The 15044-nt window shown below is 42.9% G+C and overlaps 1 protein-coding gene across 5 annotated transcripts in view; it reads right to left on the reverse strand.

The window, feature by feature from the left end:
* Nucleotides 1–15044, reverse strand: part of VSTM4 (V-set and transmembrane domain containing 4) — a 126436-nt gene that overhangs the window by 96843 nt on the left and 14549 nt on the right. For all 5 annotated transcript variants that reach the window (XR_008320245.1, XM_053312505.1, XM_053312504.1 and 2 more), the window contains exon 2: nt 8063–8461. Coding sequence is in view for 4 of the 5 variants with exons in the window: in XM_053312505.1 (XP_053168480.1) it covers nt 8063–8461 (399 nt within the window). In the remaining variant the exon portion in view is untranslated. The remainder of the gene's footprint in view (nt 1–8062; nt 8462–15044) is intronic.

The following is a 15044-nucleotide window of genomic DNA, read 5'->3' on the forward strand; positions in this document are numbered from 1 at the left end:
TCTTTTTTGCCCTATGATTGGATTTTTAAACCTTTTTAATGCTGTTTTATCTATGGACTCTCTTAGAAAAGGCGTTATTTAATTTTAGTGGGGGATTTGTTTTTATTGTAATTGCTTTTTTGCCTTTTAAACTCTGATCCTCTGTTTGCAGTTTGTCTTCTGGAGAAGTTATGCACTTAATCAGCTGGAGCAGTGTTGACCAGCTGGTCAATTGCTTAGCTTTTGTTTTTCTTTGGTTTATTTGGGTTTTACTAAAGGTCAACAGATTACTTTCTGTTGTAAACTTTTGAGCTAACCTAAACAATGGGCAAAAACAAAAAAGCAGTGTATCAGCATTTGTGGCAATGAAGGACAGTAAGACACCAAAAGAGTCTGTGAGTATGAATTACTCCGTTTCCACATCGAATAGATTTGCACTCTTGGAGCAACAGGAAATTGAGCTAATTGAAGCAACAACAGTTATCAAAGAAAGATAGGGGGATATCTTGATGTGGCGGGTAGGGGGATAATACCTTGGTAAATGATAAAGAGCTTTCAATGAACCTATCTCTTGCATCAGCTAGAAGGCTGAATCCAGATGAGTGTCCCAGATTATCAGTAGATTTTATCACAGAACAATGTTTACTAACAGCTTGGACCACCCATGCAATATTTGAAAATTTAAACTCAAATAGCCAGAAGGTTGATTGTATTATGACTTCAGTTGATGCCCTTATGCAAAAGCATTCATCTAGTACAGCTAGCTTTATCACAAAGACTTCTGTGAACAGAAATGTGGTGGGCATAGGGAGTGATTCTGGCAAGATGTCTGATACCAGAATTCTTCAGACTACAGGTTGCACTTTGAATAATCATTAATAAATACAATGTGGGAAGGTGTTGCTCTTCCAAAGGTTATTAAATTCTCTTTAGGTCAACTACTTCATTGTCACCCTCATAGTGTTGATATCTTAGATATTGAATGGTTGCCCTCTTCCCTGAAGTGCAAAAGAATTCTGTTAACTTTCAGTCAATCTACTGTTCCTTTGATGCTTTTTAAAATGAGAGATTTTCTGACTGGCTATCAAATCTTTCCTGCCCGTGTTTTTCAAAACACTACAGGCAAGGGTTAATGCTGCAAGATCTTCAACAGCCAGACTGAATTTGCATAACATTGATAAGCCCACTGCAGGCGGGGGGGTGGGGGGTGGGACGTGCTCCCACAGCCAGCTGCTGAGATAGTTTCACATAAACATGGCCTTACAGTTGAAACTCTGGACAGCCTTAGAGAGTTTAACCTTCTCTTCAAATGATTCAGCAAAGGAGATGAAGCAAGGAATAAATGAAATTAATAAAAATTTGCTTAAATCCCAAACAGGCTCTGTCCTCAGTTCAAACAATTGTCAGTCTTCTTATAAAAGTTGATCAACAGCAAGCTATTTGATAACTCGGGAATTTCAACTCCTGATAAAACAGAGGTTGTAGGGAAACATGATCAATTTGCTTTAACCAATGTCTCCCTAGACAAAGACTTAATAGAGCTTTTGAACATACAGATGGACCCCCTTACTGAATGTTCTGTTATCCTAGAGGATGTGTCTGCTAACAAACAGTTAAATGTGGGGGAGGATTTTCTGAAACCTGCTGAGCTCGTGGAGGGGAGCTCTATGCATGAGTTCCTGATGAAGCTACAATTGGTGCATGTGAGACAATTGAGTCAGGAGATAAAAGATGTGGTTGAGATTTATGTAGAAGTTCATAGTCCTACAGCACTGCAATTGGAGCATCCTGAGACCCAGGATGGGAAGCCCATAGTAAGACTCCTGGCTTCCAATTCAACAGGTATTTCTAAGACACTCCTTGCAAATCAAACCCATCCAACAGGAAGAGCTCCAGAGAGCACTCAGAGGCACTCCAATGCAGATTCTTTGGAACCAAAGGAAAATCAGCAATTCCCCTCAGAGCCTATTTCATCATTGGTAAAGCTGGAGGACTTTCTGGGGCCCCTTCCATCTTTGCCTGGACTTATAGCATCTTTGAAGAAAGATCAATCCAGACCCAAACATCTCCTCCATCAGGCCTCCAAATAACAGAGCAATCTCCACTGGATGTCTACCCAATGGAGTCTGATAAGGCCCCAAGCTCTACGAATCCAGTTCAACAATTAAATCCACCTGAAGAGCAGGCTTCTGTCCCAGCCACTGCTGAATTACCCACGTGACAATTATCAGATCAGTGCAGATTTTCCCTCTGTACATAGTATGTAGCTGGTTGGGCATGTAAATCTAGAGATCTCTCTTTTATAGAATACCTGTCAAAATTTGATATTCTTTTCCTGCAGGAGACTTGGGCCATGGATAAGATTGAGGTGGATGGTTTCTATGTACAATATGTCAATGCCCTGACAAGCGGAAAGTGGGGTAGACCCAAAGGAGGATTGGCCCTATTAATTGCAACAAGACTTCATGTGAAGATTACCCCCATGCCCTTTCATGCCCAGTGGTTGACTGCAGTTCTACTGCAATTTAATCATGTTCAATTGGTTTTGATTAATATATACTTAATATATACTTATATGTAAGCATTCCCAGGTATGGCAGCATATGGCAAAGCCTAGATAAATATCTATAGGAATGTATTGAAGCCAAGCCCCTAGCTTATATTCTAGTGGGAGGTGACTTCAATGCAAAGATGGGGCAAGATGACACAGCTTTATATACCTATTACCGGGGGTATCTAGGGTAGGGCAGGCAGGGCACATGCCCCGGGCGCCACTTGAAGGGGGTGCCATTTTTTAAAATTAAAAAAAATTCATGGGCACAAAAAACAAAATGGCCACCACACATGCTCAAATGACTTCCATGAGGACCTAGGCCATGCCAGGCCTCGCAGAGGCCATTTGAGCATGTGACGTGGCCATTTTGGTTTTGGCAGCCATTTTTTTTTTAAAAAAATTAAATGGCCACCACACATGCTCAGGCCCTAGAGGCCAGCGGGGGAGGGGGAACCTTTGTAGAACCCCTCCCACAGCCTTCAGGAAGCCCCCTGAAGGGGCTACAGATAAAAATATTAATTTTTAAATTTAATATATGTCACTGTACACATATTCAGTTTGGCACTATGTACATTGAATCAGGGCTTGCGAATACTGAGCTGAAGCTTATGAGCTAGGATTGTAGTAGAGAATTAGATAGGCACTTCTGTTTAGTTTTCCAAGTACACCTCCATATAGCATTTGGGTATTTCTTGAGCCCCAGCATACTGAAATTTGTAGTTTTCCAGCATTTTTTGGTCTGGCTATGTCCACTGCTAAATAGTTTTTGAAATATTATAAGATTAACAAGCTTGACTTGTATTTTTCAGCTGATATTATGGTAAAGTTATCTGAAAGATGGTTGTCAGATGTTTGGACAGGGGGCACAATTTCAGCCTATTACCATGCTGTCCAACCAGGAGATTCCCTTCTTTCCCCCTGGCTGGCCAAGGATGGGCAATACAATTTTGCAGCCCTTTGTTTGGTCCAGTTGGCCAGTCGGTTTGATTTGTGTATTCTAAATGGAGCAGCAAGTGGAGACTACCCAGCAGAATTTACCTGCTGGTCTGGGAACAGGATGTCAACTGTGGATTACTGGCTTACATCCCATAACCCGGCTAGTAGTGTTGTTCAAATGGAGGGTGACTCACCCTGATAGCAACCATCTCCCTTTGATTCTAAGGACTAAGCTGCCAGCTGGGACATCTCATTCTAAGGATAAATTCAATTTCTCTTTGGAAGTGGTGTCTGGGGAAATACAGATTAAATGGGATGAGAGATGGGCTCAAGTTATGGACATTTTGTTATATTCAGATGACATGATGGGACTTCATGATGACTTAATAAGGGGAGAGATTGGGCTTGTATATGATCATTATGGGACACTCAGCCATATGATACGAGATCATCTTGTATGTGAAAGAGTTAATTATAACTGTCAGCCAACTGGTAGGGCTAGAGGTTGGTACAACCAAGAGTGTGTAGCTGCCAAGAAGGAGCTAGTGGCAATCTATAAATTGTACTGACAAAACCCTCAATGTGCAACTCCTTAAACACTACTAGTCCTGAAAAAACAATATAAATCCTTGATCAAAGCTAAGAAAAGAGAGGCTCAAAGGTTGTCCTGGTAGTGGCTGATTGCTTCAGTTAGAGAGTGGAATTTCGCTCTCTTTTGGAGTATTACAGCTGGCTGCTTGGACCATTATTACTCCCATTTGACTAGTCAGGTCCCTATGGAGAATTCGGCCCAGGAGGAGGAACTACTCCCAGTCGATTTTTAAAATGACCCATACCCTAAATGGCCACTTGTTTCAGCTGCCAAAGTTAAGAAGCTCATTGATCCCTTACAAGCTGGAAAGGCTGTGACTGTATCTCTTCTGAAATGATTAAGTTTAACACAGATTGGTGAGCCCCTGTATTGGCAGCCCTCTTTAAGAGCCTTTTTGGTTGTGGCCCCTTGGCTTTGGAACACCCTTCCTGAAGAGCTTCACCATGCTCCCTCCCTCAGTTTTTTAAAAAAAATCTTAAAACGCACCTTTTAAAGGAGGCTTTTTAATGCTTTATTTTCATTTTATTTATTATTTTATTTTATTTATTTTTATCTGGTAGGTTCCTTTATCTGGTAGGGTAGGTTCCTTTATCTGGTAGGGTAGGTTCCTTAGCTTTTTATAATTTTCAGTTTTAATTTTAACCTAATAATGATTGTGGTTTTTAATCTGGCAACTTTTTTTGTTTAATTTAGTAAATTTTATTACTTTTATTGTATCTTGTGTCTGTCTTATTGTTGTGAGCCACCCTGAGCAGTAGTGCACTGGAGGGGCGGGGTATAAATATTTTAAATAAATATAATTAATAAATAATAGATCAAACTGGGCTCATACCTGAAGACTGGGGCATAGCCATAATAGTGCCCATATTTAAAAGGGGAAATAGATGTGATCCTGCCAACTATTGCCCAATTAGCCTGCTGAGTGTTGTGAATAAGCGTTACACGAGGCATTTAGATTGGAAGTTGCAAGACTGGATGGAGAATTAAGGTATCTTGGGTGATGAACAGGCTGGTTTTAGAACAGGGCGGTCAACCGTGGACCATGCCCTGGTATTACACCATCTGATTGAGAAATATAGCAACAAACCTAAGTCCTCCTTGTATGTGGCCTTTGTAGTTTTCAAAGCAGCCTTTGATTCAATCTCGAGGATAAGCCTCTGGGGAAAACTCAGAGACACTAATATCAATAGGCGCTTACACTTTTTTTTATTCAGAAGCTCTAGTAAACCACTAGTAAAGGAGTTAAACAAGGGTGCATTTTGGCACACTCCCTGATCAGTCTATACATAATGCTAATAATCTCTCCGATCCAGCACTACATTCCCCAACTATTGTAGGCGCAGCTATCCCAATCCTGCTGTATGCAGATGCTGCTGCTATCACCTCACAAACTCCTGTAGGTCTTAGGAGAGCACTTCGGCCCTTGGCCACTTACTGCAAGGACAACCACTTGGTAATTAACTTCCAGAAATCCAAAGTGATGGTCCTTGCCAAGAGATTTAACTGGCATATAGAAGGACATCGAATAGAGCAGGTCAATAGTTTAAAATATCTGGATGTGGTTTTTCATGCCACTGGGTCATGGAAGGCCCATGTGCACTACGCTGCCCAACAGGCACAAAGAAATGCTTCAGCAACATTAAGATTCTTTCGCTCCAAAGGTGGAGAGGTTATCCCTGTAGCGTTAAAGTTATTTGCTGATAAATCATTGGCCCAACTTTTGTATGGTGCACAATTTGTATGGTCCCTAATTTCATTGGAGACCATCCAATCTAAATTTATTAAAGCAGTATTCAAGGCCCCTCGATATATCTCCAACCCAGTGTTGAGGTTGGAAATGGGCCTCCAGGGAGTGGAAACTAAAGAATGGATTGTAATCTTCAGTTATTGGCTTAGGATACATTTCTCCCCTCTGGGATTGATCCCTCTTATATTGGCCGATAAGTTTCAATCCACCTGGACACGAGCACTAATGGGTAAACTGTCATCATTCGACCTCTCTGCTGAGCATTTGTCATTTTTATATTACAGTCAGGCCAAGGAGATCCTCAAACAGACAGTCTTGGACACTGAACATGAGAATGATTTAAGCTCCATCCCAGAGACCATGAGAGAGTGCCTTGGTGACTTTAACCGGGAACCTGCTAGCTAGCTATTGTCTCTTTCTTTACTGACCCATCACAGGGTCAGAGCAAGATATGATGAGCAAAATATGATGCCTTACCATCAGCAGTTTTATCTTGAACGTTTTTGAAAACCCCTATGGTCAGTCGGTTATGCCCCTGCGGCTCAGGTGAGGTCAAATCTGTCCACTATGTGATGCTGTTTTGTCCTTTTTATGATAGCCAGTGCAGACTTAGTTCTCCCTTGCTATCATGCTTTCCTGGACTGCTGAATTTTACGCCATACTCCTCCTTGCAGATAAGAAACCTTTTACTGCCTACAAGGTTGCCAAATTTTGTGCAGCTACTATTAAGATCCATCAACAGCTAATCTCCAGCCCTTCTTTTTAGATGCTGTTACATGAGCCTTCTCTGTTGGTGTGTTCTGTATTAATTAATTATTATCTGAATGTAGTATCATCGCTTTGTATATATAACTGATCAGTGACTGTAATAAAGCCATTCATTCATTCATTCATTCACTTGTACTTCCATCACTTCCAAATGCTAGAAATACTCAGTGTTGACATGTGTCTTCTAACTTCCACGAATGAGGCCAGAATGAATCTTTTCTCTTTTAGGGCTCAAGCTGTGGATAAATTGCCACTTATTCAAGACCAACATATGCAACAGGCTAAGCAGCATTGTATAGACAAGTTCCATGTTATATTAGCCTGCTCCTTCTCCAGAGGATTTTGGCTGGGCCAACATGCACAAATAGTAGCTGACATCCAAACTAAATTACATCTGAATAGTCCTATTAAAATTAAGTAGTCCTTTAGACTACTTTCTTAATGCTACTGAGTAACTTAATCTGGATGTCAGCCAGTGACTGCAATCCTATTCACACTTACCAATGGAAATAAATACAATTGAACTTAATGGAACTTAATTCTGAGCAGGATTGTGCTGCATATCCAATTGAATGCAGTGGACTTTACTTCTATGTGTAAACATGCATAAGATTGGGCTTGTAAAGGCCTGTGGCAGATAAATGACTTTGTTGTATTTATCAGCCATTTGACTGAAAGGTAGATAGTGTATGAACGTCTTGTCTGTTTGGAGGGGGGTGGTATGTAAGTAAAATTAGATAGATAGATAGATAGATAGATAGATAGATAGAAAAGTTAATCTCCATATACAGTACCCCAGTTCAACATACTCTCATTGTGGAAGGATCTCAAACAATAAGGCCATTCACGGACCACTTACCTTCATGCCGGGGAGGGCTGGCAGGGAGGCAGGCTCACACCTGCCTCCTCGCAGATGAGCAGGACGTTCAACCACATCACCCCTCACATGTCCACACAAGCATGGAGTAGTGAGCAGCTGAGCACTGGTGGGACAGGAAAACGTAGCACTGGGTCCCCTAGGAGCCCAGCATGCAATGAATGAGCAGCTGCTCTCTCTTTTGCAGCCACTCCACTCTACGGGAGCATTCCTTCCCCCTAGCTTGCTGCCCAAAATGATGGTGGGCCAGACAGGAGCTTAGCTACCTGGGTGATCATACACATGATCAAAACTGTAGGTTTGTTCTACCTCAGTAAAGACCTGGGTATGGGAGCTGGCCTACCCAGGTCTGGAACAGCTTGGACCAGAGGGCTCCCTGTGCTCCAGATGACATGAGCTGCCTGGGTTACCCCAGGCAGCTTGTCTTGTATGAATAGGTTCAATGTGTGGCTGGTTATTTATGAAGGCAATCTCAGTTTTCAACCATTTTGGACAAGTTCTGGAATGTTTGGATTAATACTGAGGTATTTCTGAATTTATCTAATATACAGAGACAAACAATAATCATACATAAACGACAGATTACAAAAGAAGCTGATACTTTCTCACCTTGAATTTCGGTGGCTGCACTACCATTAGACCATGCTGTCCACTTGTTTCTGTGTTTGCCAATCTCTTGGACTTTGCAGATATAGTGCCCCTGATCAGCTTGTTGGAGGTTCAGGATTAAAAATTTGTACATTGTTTTGTGTCTCTCCTCAAGAAGATGAAGTCTTTGCTTATGGAAGTGATGTGTGTAATTTCCATAGTACTGAACTACCCCAAATTTAGTCATTTTCATCATCAGATATTCTTGGGTAGGTGGAAGTGCAAAGACCCACCGGACTGCTAGCAGATTTTCTGTTCGTCTTTTCTGGGAAACATGACAAAATAGGGTAGCATTGTCTCCAATCACATGTTGCACTCTGGGTCCTGGTGAGACTGTCACATTCAGAGCATCACAGACATCTGTGAAAAAAGGAAAGACAAATGCATCTAAGCAGACTCCCAAAGCGTAGGAAATTTTTTCTTTGAGCAGTGCATGAATGAAAAGCTGATGCTCTTATCAAGAAGAGAGATAGGTTCAGACATCTTCATTGCACTTTGTTGCCAGAATATCATATTTTCCTAGCATTCATTCTGCAACAAATATCATCAACTGCCAACAAGGAGAACAGGAAAACCAGGTACCATATTCCCTCATTGGATTGTTGTTGTTTGTATATTAGTTAGAAACTGTATGCTTTTAGGGGAAGATGGATTTTTGCAAGTCTTTTCACTGTCCTATCCCTTCCCCAGCCTAGGGATCTGAGCTGCTTTCTGAACTTGTCATCAGGCGTTTTAGGATCATTACTGAATGACCATAGTCATATTATTATAGTTATAACAATAGTGGTTGAACACCTATCAGACTGGAAGCAAAACATGGCCACCCCAAAATAAAGTAGTGGTTTCTACATACTCAGGTAACTTAATAAGTTAACATTTGTCAGTTAAGAAAAAGCAAATTAAGGCCTCAAGCCTGCTGAAGACTAAGCATGTTTTAAGTGAACCCCAAGAGCCTCAGAATGTTGAAGGGTGGGTTGGAAAAAAGAGAACATGGGATAGAGAGAAGTGTCCATGCACAGGTCTGGCAGGGCCAACAAGGCAACACCTTGAGGCCAATGAAAGAACTGCTAAACCATCAAAGTCAGGCTCTTAAATAGAGGAGTTATATAAGAGCAAGGAGCCCTATCCCTTCTTGGAGATCAGGCCAGCCCCAATCCAAAGCAGGCACTTGAGCTGGCCTTCCCTTCCTCTTGATTAAGCATATTCAAAGGGAGACCCTGAGCAGCCAGGTGAGCACTTCATCTCCAGTGCTGGAGTTGGTGTTCTGGCATGGCACTGCCTCTGCTCCTAGGATGCTGGGGTGGTTTAAAGCAAAATGGGGCTTCTTCTTTTTTAAAGGTAGTGGTTTCTACATACTTGGGAGATGCCCAAGGTCCACAGAAATATGTAACTGCAAAATTAAGAAGAAAATGTAAGTGAAGAAAACCCAAAAATGTAGTTTTACATAAAATGAATGGGGTGTTTCTTTCAACATCCAAGTCACATTAAGGGTTTAGAACAAAATCCAATAGACAGTATTTAGGCTGGTTCACATGACTGTTAAAATCAGGGGAGGAGGTGGCCTACCCAGATTGTCATGATTGTCCGAACCCACATATTTCCCTACAGCCCAGGTTGCTCATGGCAGGGCTCTCCAGTCCATGTACCTAGTCTTTTACTGAGGATGGAGGAAAGCAGAGTCCTAAATAATAGCTCAAACTGAGCTCATACCTGAAGACTGGGGTACAGCCATAATAGTGCCCATATTTAAAAGGGGAAATAGATGTGATCCTGCCAACTATCGCCCAGTTAGACTGCTGAGTGTTGTGAATAAGCTTTACACGAGGCATTTCTCTGATAATGTTCAGAACAGAGAACATTCTGATAATGTTCGTGAGAACCTGTGCGCTGCTCCTGCTTTGGCTTCCAGCACTCAGCACGCCCTCGCCTACATAGCAACCATTGAGAGCTATACCTACAGAGGCTACCATCCATGGACACACTAGCCTTCAAAGCACACTCTATGCTCCTGAAGCCAGAGGAGCTTCAGCAGGGTTGCATCCACCTCCTGCTTCTTCATGGCCAATGAAAAGACAGTCACTGATATCATGAAGCTTTTCCAGTCTGATGGCAAGGAAGGAGATGCTAAGAATGCATCCCAGACCTTGGAAGACCTTCCATGGAGGGGCACAACTTGAAGCTGCTGATTTCAGCAGCAGGATGGCTACCAGTTAACAACTTGATCCACAAGCTACTGCCCTAGCCTGGGCTTCCCCCCACTCCTGGGCATGCCTCCCAGGGGCTTGCCTCCCCCCAGGGGGAAGAAAAGTCCTCGTAACAGTCCTGCCAGCAAAAGCCCGGCCATTGAGTGTTTGAAAAGTAGAACAGCATACAGCAGAACATGTGCAGTAGGTAATCTCCTTGTGGTTTGTCCATCTATGATGAGCACTGCAAGGAATTTCAAGGACACACTTATTGTTTTGAAGCACACACTGGAAGCTTGTCTGACTATAATTTCCCAAGAAGCATGGTGTCATCTTACGTGAAGAAGTGGAGATGGAAGTGAAGTGAGGGGCTGGTCAGGGGTTAGTGATGGTGTGCTCCGAAGAGTTTTTAACCCCTTGATGTTCCTGGGCTGTAAATTGGTCAAAAATCTGCCTCAGACTGTACAGTTTTTCAGTAATAAAGTTTATCTGGCTGAGAATGGCTATCAGACTTTCTGCTGAGATAATGCAGATGTCGCTGAGTTGTTGAGTGATTGGATCAGATGAGGGGTAGAGTGTGTGGCTGGTAAGTGTCGGGGCCACTATCTCTCCGACCTGGGGCGCTACTAGGAGCAGCCCTCCGGGACAGCTTGGGTGCACCTTGCAGCTGGCTTGCATGAAGAAGCCTCTTTGTCTGAGTGTGTGTGCGGGGTGGGGGGGTGGGGCTCTGTTCTGGAGGATGCGCTGGAAAGAAGAAACAAACTAAGCTAGATTCCTTCCTCCCCTTATCAGAGGCAAAAATGGAAGATGCATATGCTGTGAGTACCAAGAATAGATTTATGGCTTTGGGCACAGAGCCCCACCCCCCACACACTTGCCTCCCGAACCCTTCATGATGAATCTAGGTGGATTCAGACAATTGAGGCCAAAATAGCTACTCTGTGTCTTTCCCCCTTGACCTTGCTCAACATGGGCTACAATGAGGCAAAAGTAACCATCAAGCAGCGCATCATAGACACTGAGCACCAGACTGATTTCTGCAGTGTCTAAAATTTTCATATCAGTGACGGACTTAAGATATTCCACTTCTCCAGCAGCATACCTCACCCAGCTGGAGGTTCCAAAGCACAGAAGGGCGTTCACTTTGGCTTGCTGCTATGGCCTCCCTTCAGCAGTGCTAGAAGGCCGTTATAGAAGGACCCCACTTGCAGAGTGACTATGCCCCTGTGGCTTAGGGCAGATCAAAACTGCTGAGCATGTTCTCCTCTACTGCTCGTTCTATAGAGACATCCATGCCTCTCTTATCCTTCCACTGCTAAGCAAGTATCCAGGTCATCCGAGCCAATTCTACAGCTCCTTGCTGCTCTCTGACTCTAAGCCTGCCATTACATACAGCATTGCCAGGTACTGTCAGGCTGTGATCAGCATTCATTGGCAGATGATAGGCAGTGAGCCCTATCAGCCTTAATCTGACTCTGTGACTCTAGGCAGGCCCTTCAGTTGCTCACGTGCCTCCCTTTCTACAGCTCCTTATAACCTTCAATCTGGCTGTTTTCCAGTTTTACTACTCAGGATTGTATATATTTCTGTTTTCTTATGTCTTTCAATCTTATTATAATTTTATGCCCTCCCTTTTATTCCTTTTATGCCTTTTATGGTTTCTCCGGTGCTTAGGCCTTCATGCATTTAGTGTATTATTTTTAGTCCTTTTAGTAAAAATGCCTCTTATAGGACTTTATAATGCATTTTTGCCTCTTTCTATGATGTTCCTAAGTTTGTTTCTACTTCTGATTTTTTCCTTTTTTATAGTTTTTTAGTATATGCTTATGTTGTTATGCACCCACAGGCTTTTAATATTTATTCTTTCATAACCATAGTTTTATTTTGAATGTTATTTCTATTTTTGGTCCCTTTTGACCTTAAGTTAGGTTTGTATCTTGTACTTAGTCATTTATCAACAGGCTTTTAATATTTGTTCTTTTATGTAATCACCCTTTCACTTTATGCTGGTCTAAGACCGTAATAAAGATTGATTAATTGATTTCAGCAGCAGACCCCCGCCAGCCGTGATCATGTGCTGGCAGGGCTGGTGGAGCAGAGGTGTTGATTGTGTGCTGCTTTCAAAAAAACATCTCACCTGGGCCCCTACATACCTCACAGTGGTTGTGTGAAAGGATCTAATGATCACCAAGACAATTTTAAAGGGGAGGTGCTTATAATGTTCATGACCATTTCACCACCATCTGTTTTTAAAAAGTATTGTTTATTTATTGTTGAATTTTTATACTGCCTTTCATTAAAGTAATCTCAAGGCGGTTTGCAAAACATTTAACCATAAACCATTAAAACTACACAATAAGAAAATGGAATATAAAAATACAAATCTAATTAAAAGATTAAAAAACATAGAATATAATCATAAGATACAAAGCAGCAACAAACAAAACACTCATTTAAAAGCCTAGGTAAAAAGCCAAGATTTTACTTGCTTTCTAAAAACTGTGATAGAGACTGGGGAGCAGAGGCCCACCGGGAGAACATTCCTAAGTCTGGGGCAATGACTGAGAAGGCCCTGTCCCACATACACGACAGGCAAGCCTCCCTCATTGTCAGCACATGGAGCAGGGCCCCGTCTGATGACCTTGTTGGGCAGGCAGAAACCCTTGGGAGTAGGCAGTCCCTCAGTTATCCAGGGCCCAACCCTTTTAGGGCCTTAAAGGTCAAAAACAGCACCTTGAATTGAACCCAGAAACAAATTGGCAGCCAGTGCAGCTCTTTCAAAATGGTAATATGGTCCCAGCGGGCAGCTCCGGATAACATCCTAGCTGCTGCATTTTGCAGTTTCTGAATATTCTTCAAGGGCAGCCCCAAGTAGAGCATGTTAAAGTAATCCAGCCATGACATCACTAAGGTAACAGTGACCAGTTCTGCCTTCTCAAGAAAGGGACACAGCTGGCGCTATAGCCAAAGCCATGCAAAAGCACCCCTCAACCTCAGCTTCCAAATGCAGAGCCGGGTCCACCCGCATGCTGTACACTTGTTCTTTCAAGGGGAGTGCAACTCCATCTCATCCCAATTGGCTCTCCTACTGACCAACAGTACCTCCATCTTGCCCAGATTCAATCTCAGTTTGTTAACCCACATCCAACCCATCACTGCCACCAATCCCCCATTCAGGACACCCACTGCCTCCCTAGGAACAGGTGACAAGGAGAGACAGAGCTGAGTGTCATCTGCATATCGCTGACAACTCAGTCCAAGTCCCTGGATAACCTCTCCCAGCAGTTTCATGTTGATGTTAAACAGCATGGGGGACAAAACTAAACCCTGTGGGACCCCACAGGCCAATGGCCATGGAGCCAAGCAGTAGTCTCCCAGCACCACCTTCTGTACTCTTCCCCCAAGCAAGGATCGAAGCCACTCCAAAGCAGTGCTTCCAATCCCTATACTTGAGAGGCAGTCCAGAAGGACACCATGGTCGATGGTACCAAATGCTGCTGAGAGGTCCAGCAGAACCAACAGGGATGCACTCCCTGGTCAAGCTCCTGGAGTAGATCATCCACTAGAGCGACCAAGGCAGTTTCAGTCCCATATCCAGGATGGAAGCCAGATTGAAAAGGGATGATAATCTGTATCATCCAAAACACTCTGCAGCTGGGACGCCACCCACTCTATCACCTTGCCCAAGAAGGGAAGGTTAGAAACTGGTCTATAGTTGTCTAGTTTGGAGGAATCAAGGGAAGGCTTTTTAAATAATGGCCTTACCATCACCTCCTTGAATGGTAGCTTGCCCTGCCATAATGAGGCATTAATTATAGCCTCCAACCATCTGCTTGTACCCTCCCTGGCAGATTTTATTAGCCACGAAGGGCAAGGGTCAAGAGCGCAAGATGTTGCCCACACACTACCCAGAATCTTTTCCACATCCTCAGGCTGTATTAACCAACAGGAATCCAACATAACAGGACCAGATGGTACCTGAGGCACATCTGCTGGAACTACCAAAACCCTGGAGTCCATATCAGCATGAATGTAGGTGACAAGATGGGGTATTGTAATTTAAAAACCCTTGTCAGGATACCCTAAGACCTTCTCCTGTGTGTTATTCATTTAGTTGCACCCAACTGTAAACACTCAAGCTCTAAAGAGGCATTGGTTATAAGCTGAGGGGGTCAACGTCTTGTTTCCAAATGGCGGATGGGGAAAAATATACCTTCATCAGGCTATCCTAAACCCCTTTCCTATGAGCTGTAAATCTGGTTTGTATTAGGCTTTCAACATGAGTCCTAAAGAGGTGGTACTGAGTGGCTGCCATCTTGAAACAAGGGAGTGGATTGAAATACAAATAACCCTGTGAGGGTTCCTAAAACCTCCTCCCATGTGCTGCAAATTTGTTTTGTATCAGACTGGAAATGTAGAATACAGCACAGGGTGGTAATTTTTTGTGTTTTTTTAAAGTGCTATATAGAGATGCATAATAGTAGCAGGCAGTAATATAGCATAGCTAATCCCCATTCAGCCATGATACTAGCTGGGTGACTTTGGGCCTGTCACTTCACTCTCAGACTAACCTACTTCACAGGATTGTTGTGAGGAGAAACTTAAGTATGCAGTACACCACTCTGGGCTCTTTGGAGGAAGAGCGGGATATAAAATATAATAAATAAATAAATAACAAATAAACACAAAAGTTATTAGAGGGATGGTCACATGGACACACATCTCATAATCCGTTTTCCCCTTTGAATATAGAGTAAAAG

Source organism: Hemicordylus capensis, chromosome 3 (assembly GCF_027244095.1).
Source record: "Hemicordylus capensis ecotype Gifberg chromosome 3, rHemCap1.1.pri, whole genome shotgun sequence".
Lineage (NCBI taxonomy): Eukaryota > Metazoa > Chordata > Lepidosauria > Squamata > Cordylidae > Hemicordylus > Hemicordylus capensis.